Below are 13,423 nucleotides of genomic sequence, written 5' to 3'. Positions count from 1 at the left end.
GTAGCTTCTAGGCTGAAAGACTGAGAAATTGCTAGTGTTAGACTCCAGGGATTGGCTAGCTCCACAAACTAATCTAATCTAACAGTCCTAAGGAAGAACTGAAGGGAGCTGACTGTGATGCCCGGAAATAAACTTTGTGTCTTAGGATCATACCACATTTCTTCCTCTCTCTGAGACTCAAAATTATTCTCCAGGCAAGATAATCATTGCTTCTAATGATCTGTAAATAAAACAATTAGCTTTGAGTTAATTAAGTAAGAGGTAGGGGCTGACATACCCTGTTATTTTTTTTTTCGTTGTTGCTTTGGGGTTTGTGTGGTCCTTCTGTTTCAGTTTTATATTATTTTTTATTTACCTTATTTTTTTGAGGGGGAGGGACAGAGTCTTGCTGTGTTGCCCAGAGTAATCTGTGCTGGGATTACAGGTGTGAACCACTGTGCCTGGCCTTTTCCAGTTTTATAAATCAGGGACCTCATTTCTTTTTCTGAGACAAGGTTAGTCTCTGTCGCCCATGCTGGAGTGCAGTGGCATGCTCTTGGCTCACTGCATCCTCTGCCTCCTAGGCTGAAGTCATCCTCCACCTCGGCCTCCCAAAAATCTGGGACTACAGGCATGTGCCACCACACCTGGCTCATTTTTGCATTTTTTGTAGAGATGGGGTTTTACCATGTTGCCCAGGGTGATCTTGAATTCATAAAATGAAACAATCTGCCTGCCTCAGCCTCTCAAAGTGTTGGGATTACAGGCATAAGCCACTGTGCCTGGCCAAGAACCTCATTTTCTTCATCTGCAAACTTAGGGGTTGGATTAGATATATGTTTGGGTTCTTTCCATTGCTCACATGCAATGAAGTATCCGAATCCATTTTTAAGAGTGCCCTTCACGTTCAGTTCTTAGTCCATGGTTTAGGCACATGTGAGGCATGATCTCTGCCCTCAAGAAAAACAGACCAGGGGGCAATCAAAATCTAGGGGCAGGGAAGGGAGAGATCTGTGTGAGCAGTGGTAGTGGGGAGAGGTGTCCAAACGAAGGGGTTCTTGAGTGAGCTCTTGAAGGAGGAAATGGGAAAAAGAAGGGAGAACATTCCAGGTAAGGCAATGAGCTATGAAAAGGGGTCAGAGTCAGCCTCCCCTTGCTACCAGGTGAACATGCACAGTGTGAAGATGAGTCTGAGTTCATGATATGGGGGAAATATACCACACAAATTAGTAATATTATCTAGACTTATTCTTCATAATGTTGGGTGAACAGAGTACTTTCCAATGAACATGCATAGTGTGAAGATGAGACTGAGCTCATGATATGGGGGAAATATGCCACACAAATTAGTAATATTATCTAGACTTATTCTTCATAATGTTGGGTGAACAGAGTACTTTCCAAAAACCCTCAGAACTCTTCCAGTTTTAGACAAGATAGAGTAGACACACTTGTGTTTATTTTTCCTGCTAATTGCAGCCAAAAACCTTGGATGTTACTTATAATACAAGTATAAGAAGACCTGAAAAGTGAAGAGAAAAAGGCAGACTGGCTAGGAACCTAAGGACCTAAGGAACCACACAGTAGACACAATTGAAAATCATTTGTCATGCCAAGAATCAGGAATACCTAAACCTGAGTGAGAAAAGGCCATCAGCAGATCTCAACAGCAAGGTGACTCAGATAGTGGAATTATAGGGCAAGGATTTGAAAACGGCAATCATAAAAATGCCTCATAAAATTACAGATACACATGAAGCAAATGAAAATAGTCTCAGCAAAGAACTGGAAAGTTTCAGCAAAAACCTAGAAGATAGAAGAATCAAATGAAAATGTTAGAAATATAAAGTACAATAGCCAAATAAAAAGTCACTGAATGGGCTCATCAGCAGAATAGAGATGACAGAAGAAAGAATTAGTGAACTTGAAGGTAGAACAATAGAAATTACCTGACAAAGAGTAGACTTAAAAAAAAGAAAAAGTAATGAACAAAATGCAAATTTTTGGGACCTGTGGGACTATAACAAAAGATGTGACATTCATGTCATTGTAGTACCAGCAGAAGAGTGTGGGGCTGAAAAAGTGTTTGAAGAAGTAATGGCTGCATTTTTGTCATATTTGGCAAAAGACATAAACCTACATTTTCAGTGAACCCCAAGAGGATAAACTCAAATTCATGCCAAGACATACCATAGTCAAACTTCTGAAAATTAAAGTCTTGAAAGCAGTGAAAAGAAAGCAGCACCTTACCTATAGAGTAAAAACAATATGAGTGACAGCAGATGTCTCAGGAGAAACCATGAAGTCCAGAAGGAGGTGGTACAACATTTTCCAAGTGTTGAAACAACTGTTGACTCATAATTCTATCAGACATTCACAGATGAAGGAAAACTAAGAGAATTTGTCATAATAGGACTGCTCTAAAAGAATGGCCAAAGGAATTTCTCTTATCAGAAAGGAAATGGTTAAAGGAGACCTGGAACATCAGGAAGGAAGAAAGAACAATGGGGAGAGTAAAACTGTGAGTGAGTGTAGTGGGCCTTTCTTCCCCTGTTGAGTTTTGAAGAATTATGTTTGACAGTTGAGGCAAAACAATAACATTCTCTGATGTGTTAAAAAAAAAAATGGCTGAAAAAAAGAAAAGAAAGAACAGTACCTGATAAAGAAAATAAAATCTCACTGATACAATCTTTGGCACCTCCTATTACCTAGTAAAGCATCAGTAGAAGAAATTGGCAATGGAGTATTTTTATTCATCTATTTGGTAAATATTGAGCACCCACTGTATGTCGGGTACTGTTCTATCCACTGGAGTTTTAGCAGTGAGCAATAGACAGGGAGAACCAGACATCGTCTTATCAGTAACCCAGTCCTGCCATAACTCACTCCCTCCCACTATAATGTCATTAATCCATTCATGAGGGCTGTCCCCATGACCTAATCACCTCTTAAAGGTCCCACCTCTATTCGCATGAGGGTTAAGTTTCCAACACATGAACTTTGGGGGACACAGTCAAATCATAGCAGGTGACTTAGGGGTTCTTCAATAATTTGTTTTTCAGAACTCTAAGAGGTTATTACTGTTGTATCCCATTGAGTTTTATCACATTGTATCCCAATGAGCGTGTCATTGATTGATTTTGCTGCTTTCTAGTTAATGTCATAACATTGACAATGTTACCAACAACTTTAGATCTTTTTCAAGCTGGCAGCTTCATAGTATGACTAAGCCTCTTGTTTAGACCATGCGGTGCACATGTTCTTGGCAGCAGTGAGTGGATATTATCTGATCTTCCAGGCTGCTTGCATGCCACCTCACTGCCTTCTAACTTGTTTAATATGATCAGTTTCTGTATGCCCTGCTCAGTCTCCCCTTCCTGCTTCTTGATTGTTTAAATAAGAAGTTGAGGTGGTGATATCACAAGTTTGTCTTCCCATCTGGTTGGCCTAGGTACTGTGAGAGACAGTACTTGACTCATCTGCTGGGCACAGATGCAATACCAGATACCGGGTCTTGCTTATGTTCTAACTTTAACAACCCCAAACCTGAAAACATGGATGGAACAGGCAGGGGAAGAAATGCCTCTTAGTATATAACTATGTGCAAGAAAGCAAAACAAAACCACATGCATTTCCTTGAAACTGTGTGAAGAGCCCCCAACATTCCTAATAAGCAAGGGATGGGATCTGGAGGTCACAGGATGAATGAGATGTGGCCTCTGACCCCATGGTGCTCACAGTCTTATCTTCACTGTGCCCAGGATAAATTCTTACCAAGGGCCCTCCTACAGCCACTGGGCAGGTGCAAGGGTTCAGGTTCACTCAGCTTCCTTTCTTTCTCTCAAGGCTCCAGTGCAGAAAAAAAGAATGGTTGGGATTACTTTTTTCTTTCTGCAGTCTTCTTTATTTCTTTTTCCTGTTCCCAGCTCCCAGTTCCCTCTTCTAATTAGCTTCTCAGGAAAGACTTTCTGCAACCAAAATTCTGGCTGTTGAATAAAAAGTAGACTAGAATTTCACATAAGGCAAAGACTCCTGAGGTTGGCAGGTGCTGTGGTCCTTGTTCTTGCATTTGAGAGTGTGCCTTCCTCATACAGGGAATATCATAAGTGAATACTGTAGAGAGTTTCACGTCAACATCTTACTGCATAATTTTCAGAAATAATCTTAGGGAAATCAAAGGGAGTATCAAAATATTAATATTGGAGTGTTTGCATTCTGCGCATTAATTTTCAAATTAATTTTTAATTTGTAATTGATACAATAATTGTACATATTTATGGGGTACAGTGTGATGTTTCAGTGCATATATACATTGTATAATGATCAAATCAGGGTAATTTCCATATCTGTCACTTTAAATTATCATTTTTTGTGGTGATGACATTCAAAATCTTCTCTTCTAGCTATCTTGCAATATACACTACCTTGTTATTTACTCTGTAGTCACCGTACTGTGGAATAGAAGACCAGAGTAAATTCTCCAGCTGTGTATCACAGTCCACTCGCACAGAGCCTGGCTGGAGGCAGAAGCTACTGCAATCACTGCTGAACTCAGAGTGAAAGAAAAGGGCCCCTGTGGTGCCCACCTCTGTGTTGCCTCCTTTCTACCTCAGGTGGATTCCTTGATTGCAAACAACAGGAATGGACTTTGGCTAATTTAAGTGAAAACAGCGTCAAAAAGCCTTATAGGCTTTGGAGCTGTCCCATGAAGCCAAAGGAAAAGCTGACTGTCCTCATTTCAAGTGGAGCCAGAGCTGCCCAGGATTGATGCAGCCAGGACCAGTAGAAATGGGATCAGCTTCTGGCACTTGCTGTGTGAACTCACTCCTCTTGGGGTGCAGATCTCAGTCACTCCTCTTGGGGTACAGATCTCAGAGAAGTCGCCAGGGCCTGGCTTGCCCACTTGTTGGCTGGGGGCAAGTTTCCTAGACTGTACAGTCTCCTGAAGACAATCAGAGCACTCTTTCAAGAAGGGTGAGCAGGTGCCAGGAACCAGAATTGACTAGATCCGCTCTGCATCTCCTCCTTGGACATGTATTGGCACCTACTGTGTGCCAGGCCCCCTCTTCAGATACAACCACCCTGAACCTCAGAAGGCTTCCAGATGCACTCCCCGCTCTTACCGGGAACCTTGGCTCAGCCCCTTCTTCACGGTTCAATTGTCGAAATTACATCCAGGCATAAGCACCCCTGGAAGCCTTTCCTGCCCCTGACCCCCACACATGCCTCTGTTCCTGCCTGCTCCCCAGCCTCCTTCATTGTCCTTGTTCATGCCTGTCTTGTCCTGGTCTGTGAGCTCCATGAGGTCAGGGTCTTACTTGTGGTGCTTCTCTATTTGCATCTCTGTGCCTGGGTCCTGCTTGCCCTTCCACCCCATCAGCATGTGTTGAGTGGATGGATATTATATGGGCCAAGCAGGAAGGCACCGTGATGGGAGCAGAGATGGCCCTTCCTTTACCCTGGGGCACTCTGGATGGTGTGGTAGTGAAAGAAAAATAACCAGATCATCGGGTAAAGCTCTGGTGAACTCTTTGTTCCTTTTCTTTGCTTTTGTAGTGGTGTAAGTGATGGAGAACACACTGTGGTCAGGAGGCCTGAGTAACAGTCTATACGGAGGCACCCTCACGTATCTGGCTCTCCCACTTCTCCATCTTTCAAATGAGCACTTGTTGTTTGTGGAGAGGCGAGTAGATGACTGAGCATCCCAGAATTCTGGGCGCTTCACTGCTGCTCTGCTGGCTGCCCTCCTGGGCCCCGCTGGCTCCCAGGCTCTCCTCCTCGCTTCACTCCAACAGTTGAGTTCCTTCCATTCAGGACAGGTCATCCTCTGGGGTCCTGCCTGGTCCTGCGTGCCCATCATCCGTCCCGGTGTGCCTTGTCGGGCTCATGTCACAGCCCTCCCCATGGTTGGCTGAAATCTGTCTGGACTCCAAACCCACTTTGACTTTTCGAGCTGTCACTTGGCAGAAACTGATGCTGGGACTCGGTGATACCTGTCCTGTTTCTGAGTGCTCCTGAAGAGCTGGGCCTCCTCCCTGGGTAACAAAACATACCTCACTCTCTCCCAGCCTTCCAGGCTTTTCTTTTAGAGAGTTACCTAGCACAAGATTGAAGAAGAGGAAAGGAGCTCTGAAGCCTGTTCTCTCACTTCTTCCCACAGGTCACCAAGGAAAACAGAAACCGCCTTCTGCCAGATATCGTGACGTGTGTGCAGAGCAGCAGGAAGTGAAGACACATGCGTTCCTGCCCCCCCGTGAAGGAGTGCCCAGTTCAAGAGGAGCCTGATGGAGCCCTGCCTGTCGAGGCTGTATGCCTATGGGGTTATGGAACCTTGTGGGCTTTTCTAGAGAAAACTCAACAGCTGTTTTCCATAAAATGTTTAAAAGATCAAATTAGCCTTAATGCTGGATTGTCTGTACAAGATTAACAATCCATTGTGGCTTATTTATGCTTAAAGATTTCTTGTTTATTTCCTCTTGCAGTCATGCACATGATTTGGGTAAATTGTGAGATGAAAAATGGTTTTCAGAGTATTAGATGGAATTGGCCCCCGTTGAAGTTTATAAATGTGTTCAGGGGAAGGGGGAGGAAAGAGTTCACTGCCTAATCAGTTTTGCATGTCATGAAAATTAAATTCCTCTCCAGGTGCAGCTTCAGTCTCACGCAACTTAAAGTGATAACAGTTATTTGATTTTTTAAAAAATATTATTCCAAAAGAAAACCATTTTAGGTCATCTCCCCCAACTCTGTTTGTTTGCTTACTGCTTAATAAATATAAAAATAAATCTGATGGTTACAGACAGGAGGCATTGTGTGGGAGGAATACACAACCTTTAGAAGTGTTGATAGCATCTGATATTCAGCCCGACCAGATGACAAGAGCTCAGGCCCACGGGTTTGCATAAGAGCACTGCTTTGCCTTAGTTTACTCGGGAGCAATTTTGAATCTTTCTATGCCTAGTTTCCTTTCCAGAAAAGCAGGGAGTGGCTGTCATCTCAGGAGAGTGATGTCACACCACAGAAGGCAACTGTCAACCACTCCGCACAACTGTGGAGTGCCCAGTGCCAGGGGCTGGGCTTATCAGGAATAATGGTGTAGCAATGTGGAGTTCAGCCCATAACAGGGGTACTATAAAAATAAAGTAGGGAAGTAGAAAAGGCCACTGAAACCCCAGAATTGATAGAGGATAAAAACTTCCCTCCAAGTGGCAGATGGTACTGGAGTGATAAACAGTTCAGTGTTTTTAGGTCATTTATGGTGAAGATCTATGAATTTCCAGGATTTTTTTTTAACAAATTAGCATTGGCTACAAACCCACTGGCATAAGCAGCAGTGTGCCTTCTCTCTAACTGTGGACAGGTCGGGCATGTGGCGGGTGAGGTGCTGTGGGCTGGGCACTGGGGCACAGTGAATGGGGCGGGAGGCGCCCACATCGAAACCAAAATGGCGCACAGCCCAGGACTGGTTCCTCCATCAGTGTCTCTTTCCTCAGCGCTTTTCTTCCAAGGTAACTTTGTGAAGCTTGACCTGGACTTGCCTAGCCTTGGAGGGACCACAACAGGGAGGCCTAATAGATTATGAACTAATCCCTCAAAAAGGGCTACTTGCCCAGGAGGAGGAAGCGGACATCTCCTTCCACGGTCCCTGCCTGGCGGGGCTGTTTGGGGAGACTGAGTTCCGAGCTCAGGACGTCTGGCAGGCTGGCTGTGACTTCCAGCCACCATCACCAGGACACCGGTGTGGGCTGCATGCCTCAGTGGGCCAGGAGAGGCATGGCCTCTGAGATGGGTAGAGGCTTCCCACAAAGGCCTGGGAACCTGATCCTGGCCATAAATCTGAAAGTACCACAGCCCTCAGGAGAACCAAGAGATAGGGAGGCAGTGTGGGGAAATGTCATCAATGTGCACCCAGGCCTGGTGGAGCTGGTCAGCCCCAGCTGGAGTGAGACCCCATCAAGACGGAGCCTTTCCTGGCACCTCCGGGAGGCTGTTCTGCGTTTCTGCCCTTCATGCATCTGAAATACCAAGGGCCATGTTCCTTCTGGTGCTTGTCCTTTTGAGCTTGGTGTTTCAGCCGTGTCTGTTTTGTAGACTTTGACTTTGTCTTAAATGAGAAAGAAAGGTGGTGAAGGTTATTTCAAAGTTAAATAGCTGGTCTGAGGGGCTTATCACTGAAGCCAATTGTGCTTATGTGGCGTAGGCGTGTCACTTGAAAGTATCCACTTGTGTGGAACAGATTCAGGGTGGCCCCTCGCACTTGGGGCTGTGGGAGCTTCTGCACACTTTCCCTTTAATGGTGAAGAGACAAGCTTGGAGTGTTTAAGTGGTTCGTTCAAGAGCACAGTGATAGTGGTGACAAAGGGGATTTGAACCCACGTCTACGTGGCTCCAAAGTTCACTCTTTCATCACTCCCTGCTGCGTCCTTCTTGAGGCTTTAGCATTTTTAGTGCATTTTGTGCCCCCAGACCTCAGAGTTGACATTTAGCAGTGATAAAGTGCTGTGAATCCAAAGAATGTTTAGTGTCTCTTGTGGTGAGGTCCTGAAATGATTATTGTATTAGTCAAACAGAATGATCATGGAGCGTGTATGCAGATGTCAGATGCAATCCCTGTCTTGTAAGGCAATGACATTTAATGAAGGATAAGATGAATTCACAGGTAACTAGAACTCGTGGCCAAATGCACACAACCTGTAGCAACAGTGTCATGCTGAGATTTAAAGGAAGAAGAGGTGCCATGGCAGAACTCCACATGTGACCGTCCCCTCCCTGCACGCAACCAGGATGAGAGGAGCAGAGCTGAGCGCCACCTCCCTGTCGGTGCCATGGCTGAGGTGAGCTCTTGCCGGATGGTGGGGTGGGGGCGGCAGGGCAGATTGAAGTCAGGGATTCTTTTTTTTTTTTATAATTTAGGTTTTAGGGTACATGTGCACAATGTGCAGGTTTGTTACATATGTATCCATGTGCCATGTTGATTTCCTGTACCCATTAACTTGTCATTTAGCATTAGGTATATCTCCTAATGCTGTCCCTCCCTCCTCCCCCCACCCCACAACAGTCCCCAGAGTGTGATGTTCCCCTTTCTGTGTCCATGAGTTCTCATTGTTCAATTCCCACCTATGAGTGAGAACATGCGGTGTTTGGTTTTTTGTCCTTGTGATAGTTTACTGAGAATGATGTTTTCCAGTTTCATCCATGTCCCTACAAAGGACACGAACTCATCATTTTTTATGGCTGCATAGTATTCCATGGTGTATATGTGCCACATTTTCTTAATCCAGTCTATCATTGTTGGACATTTGGGTTGGTTCCAACTCTTTGCTATTGTGAATAGTGCCGCAATAAACATACGTGTGCATGTGTCTTTATAGCAGCATGATTTATAGTCCTTTGGGTATATACCCAGTAATGGGATGGCTGGGTCAAATGGTATTTCTAGTTCTAGATCCCTGAGGAATCGCCACACTGACTTCCACAATGGTTGAACTAGTTTACACTCCCACCAACAGTGTAAAAGTGTTCCTATTTTTCCACATCCTCTCCAGCACCTGTTGTTTCCTGCTTTTTTAATGATGGCCATTCTAACTGGTGTGAGATGGTATCTCACTGTGGTTTTGATTTGCATTTCTCTGATGGCCAGTGATGATGAGCATTTCTTCATGTGTTTTTTGGCTGCATAAATGTCTTCTTTTGAGAAGTGTCTGTTCATATCCTTTGCCCACTTTTTGATGGGGTTGTTTGTTTTTTCTTGTAAATTTGTTTGAGTTCATTGTAGATTCTGGATATTAGCCCTTTGTCAGATGAGTAGGTTGCAAAAATTTTCTCCTATTCTGTAGGTTGCCTGTTCACTCTGATGGTAGTTTCTTTTGCTGTGCAGAAGCTCTTTAGTTTAATGAGATCCCATTTGTCAATTTTGGCTTTTGTTGCCATTGCTTTTGGTGTTTTAGACATGAAGTCCTTGCCCACGCCTATGTCCTGAATGGTATTGCCTAGGTTTTCTCGTAGGATTTTAATGGTTTTAGGTCTAACATTTAAGTCTTTAATCCATCTTGAATTAATTTTTGTATAAGGTGTAAGGAAGGGATCCAGTTTCAGCTTTCTACATATGGCTAGCCAGTTTTCCCAGCACCATTTATTAAATAGGGAATCCTTTCCCCATTTCTTGTTTTTGTCAGGTTTGTCAAAGATCAGATAGTTGTAGATATGCGGCATCATTTCTGAGGGCTCTGTTCTGTTCCATTGATCTATGTCTCTGTTGTGGTACCAGTACCATGCTGTTTTGGTTACTGTAGCCTTGTAGTATAGTTTGAAGTCAGGTAGGGTGATGCCTCCAGCATTGTTCTTTTGGCTTAGGATTGACTTGGCAATGCAGGCTCTTTTTTGGTTCCATATGAACTTTAAAGTAGTTTTTTCCAATTCTGTGAAGAAAGTCATTGGTAGCTTGATGGGGATGGCATTGAATCTATAAATTACCTTGGGCAGTATGGCCATTTTCACGATATTGATTCTTCCAACCCATGAGCATGGAATGTTCTTCCATTTGTTTGTATCCTCTTTTATTTCATTGAGCAGTGGTTTGTAGTTCTCCTTGAAGAGGTCCTTCACATCCCTTGTAAGTTGTATTCCTAGGTATTTTATTCTCTTTGAAGCAATTGTGAATGGGAGTTCACTCATGATTTGGCTCTCTGTTTGTCTGTGATTGGTGTACAAGAATGCTTGTGATTTTTGTACATTGATTTTGTATCCTGAGACTTTGCTGAAGTTGCTAATCAGCTTAAGGAGATTTTGGGCTGACACAATGGGGTTTTCTAGATATACAATCATGTCATCTGCAAACAGGGACAGTTTGACTTCCTCTTTTCCTAATTGAATACCCTTTATTTCCTTCTCCTGCCTGATTGCTCTGGCCAGAACTTCCAGCACTATGTTGAATAGGAGCGGTGAGAGAGGGCATCCCTGTCTTCTGCCAGTTTTCAGAAGGAATGCTTCCAGTTTTTGCCCATTCAGTATGATATTGGCTGTGGGTTTGTCATAGATAGCTCTTATGACTTAAACTCCCACACAATAATAATGGGAGATTTTAACACCCCACTGTCAACATTAGACAGATCAACGAGACAGAAAGTTAACAAGGATATCCAGGAATTGAATTCAGCTCCGCACAAAGTGGACCTAATAGACATCTACAGAACTCTCCACCCCAAATCAACAGAATATACATTTTTTTCAGCACCACACCACACCTATTCCAAAATCGACCACATAGTTGGAAGTACAGCTCTCCTCAGCAAATGTAAAAGAACAGAAATTATAACAAACTGTCTCTCAGACCACAGTGCAATCAAACTAGAACTCAGGATTAAGAAACTCACTCAAAACCGCTCAACTACATGGAAACTGAACAACCTGCTCCTGAATGACTATTGGGTACATAATGAAATGAAGGCAGAAATAAAGATGTTCTTTGAAACCAATGAGAACAAAGACACAACATACCAGAATCTCTGGGACACGTTCAAAGCAGTGTGTAGAGGGAAATTTATAGCACTAAATGCCCACAAGAGAAAGCAGGAAAGATCCAAAATCGACACCCTAACATCACAATTAAAAGAACTAGAAAAGCAAGAGCAAACACATTCAAAAGCTAGCAGAAGGCAAGAAATAACTAAAATCAGAGCAGAACTGAAGGAAATAGAGACACAAAAAACCCTTCAAAAAATTAGTGAATCCAGGAGCTGGTTTTTTGAAAAGATCAACAAAATTGATAGACCGCTAGCAAGACTAATAAAGAAGAAAAGAGAGAAGAATCAAATAGATGCAATAAAAAATGAAAAAGGGGATATCACCACCGATCCCACAGAAATACAGTCTACCATCAGAGAATACTACAAACACCTCTATGCAAATAAACTAGAAAATCTAGAAGAAATGGATAAATTCCTCGACAAATACACCCTCCCAAGATTAAATCAGGAAGAAGTTGAATCTCTGAATAGACCAATAACAGGTTCTGAAATTGTGGCAATAATCAATAGCTTACCAACCAAAAAGAGTCCAGGACCTGATGGATTCACAGCTGAATTCTACCAGAGGTACAAGGAGGAACTGCTACCATTCCTTCTAAAACTATTCCAATCGATAGAAAAAGAGGGAATCCTCCCTAACACATTTTATGAAGCCAGCATCGTCCTGATATCAAAGCCTGGCAGAGACATAACCAAAAAAGAGAATTTCAGACCAATATCCTTGATGAACATTGATGCAAAAATCCTCAATAAAATACTGGCAAACTGAATCCAGCAGCACATCAAAAAGCTTATCCACCATGATCAAGTGGGCTTCATCCCTGGGATGCAAGGCTGGTTCAACATACGCAAATCAATAAATGTAATCCAGCATATAAACAGAACCAAAGACAAAAACCACATGATTATCTCAATAGATGCAGAAAAGGCCTTTGACAAAATTCAACAATGCTTCATGCTAAAAACTCTCAATAAATTAGGTATTGATGGGACGTATCTCAAAATAATAAGAGCTATCTATGAAGTCAGGGATTCTCTTACACCTGAGTTTGGAATGCCTCCTATTCAAACAAAGCAAAATATCTAACAGATGGTTGGATATGAGTCTCAAGGAGGAATTCACTTTGGAAAGCACAGAATTAATGCGTATTGCTTGTATGAAGAATCTCAGCTAGAATAACAAGGTCGGATGGGAGGAATCAGGACTGATTTGAAGAATGATTTACTAAATCGTTCTTTCCTTTTCCTCCTTAGCAGATCATACCGCCAGCTGCTTAACACATAATAGTTTAAAAAATTGTTTCTTCTTACCTCTGAGTGAGGGTAAGCACATGCAGGGAGATGGGTGAGTCTTTTAAATGGATAGAGTGTCATCTCTGATGATCAACCTCAACAGGGAGAGATCCTAGTAAAGCTGCAAGTTCAGGCACTCAGTTCCCAGCTCTCCAATTATCAAGGGAGTGGGAACACTGGTGGGCTGGAATATGTGGAACAGACCTGCTCCTCTTCTTTTCCTGCCAATTTCTGTATTCATAGAAGGTTGTGTCTGTGTATCGCACCTGTGTGTGTGCTGATGGCAGATGCTTGTGTAGCGTAGTGACTTGGGACAAAACAGCATGGTGGATGAGGCTGGAGGCGGGTGGGCTAAGTAAACAGGCATTGCATTGCACATTTTGTGGGCAAAGAAGTTGAAGCATCGCATGATTTTAACAAACTACTTGCCAGATGATTTCAACACACTGCAAAATTTAGAATCAATAATGCCAAATTAGTCACATGATTTATATAAAACCAAGTGCTATGGTTTTTATATTATCTTTAGAGGAGAAACCATTTTGATCTGTGTCCAAATAACTCTTTTTTTTTTGAGACGGAGTCTCACTCTCGCTTGAGCTGGAGTGCAGTGGTGCAATCTCGGC

The 13,423-nt window shown here is 43.0% G+C and overlaps 1 protein-coding gene across 1 annotated transcript in view; it reads left to right on the top strand.

Moving 5' to 3' along the window:
- The window catches only part of NTPCR (nucleoside-triphosphatase, cancer-related), a 28,711-nt gene extending 21,927 nt beyond the window's left edge, over window positions 1-6,784 (top strand). Inside the window, exon 5 of the mRNA XM_003267269.3 lies at window positions 6,140-6,784. Within this exon, the coding sequence (XP_003267317.2) occupies window positions 6,140-6,208 (69 nt within the window). The 3' untranslated portion in view covers window positions 6,209-6,784. The remainder of the gene's footprint in view (window positions 1-6,139) is intronic.
- Window positions 6,785-13,423: the final 6,639 nt, after the last annotated feature.

The sequence above is a fragment of the Nomascus leucogenys genome, chromosome 5 (assembly GCF_006542625.1).
Source record: "Nomascus leucogenys isolate Asia chromosome 5, Asia_NLE_v1, whole genome shotgun sequence".
Classification (NCBI taxonomy): Eukaryota; Metazoa; Chordata; class Mammalia; order Primates; family Hylobatidae; genus Nomascus; species Nomascus leucogenys.
This window is presented reverse-complemented; position numbering and strand designations above follow the sequence as displayed.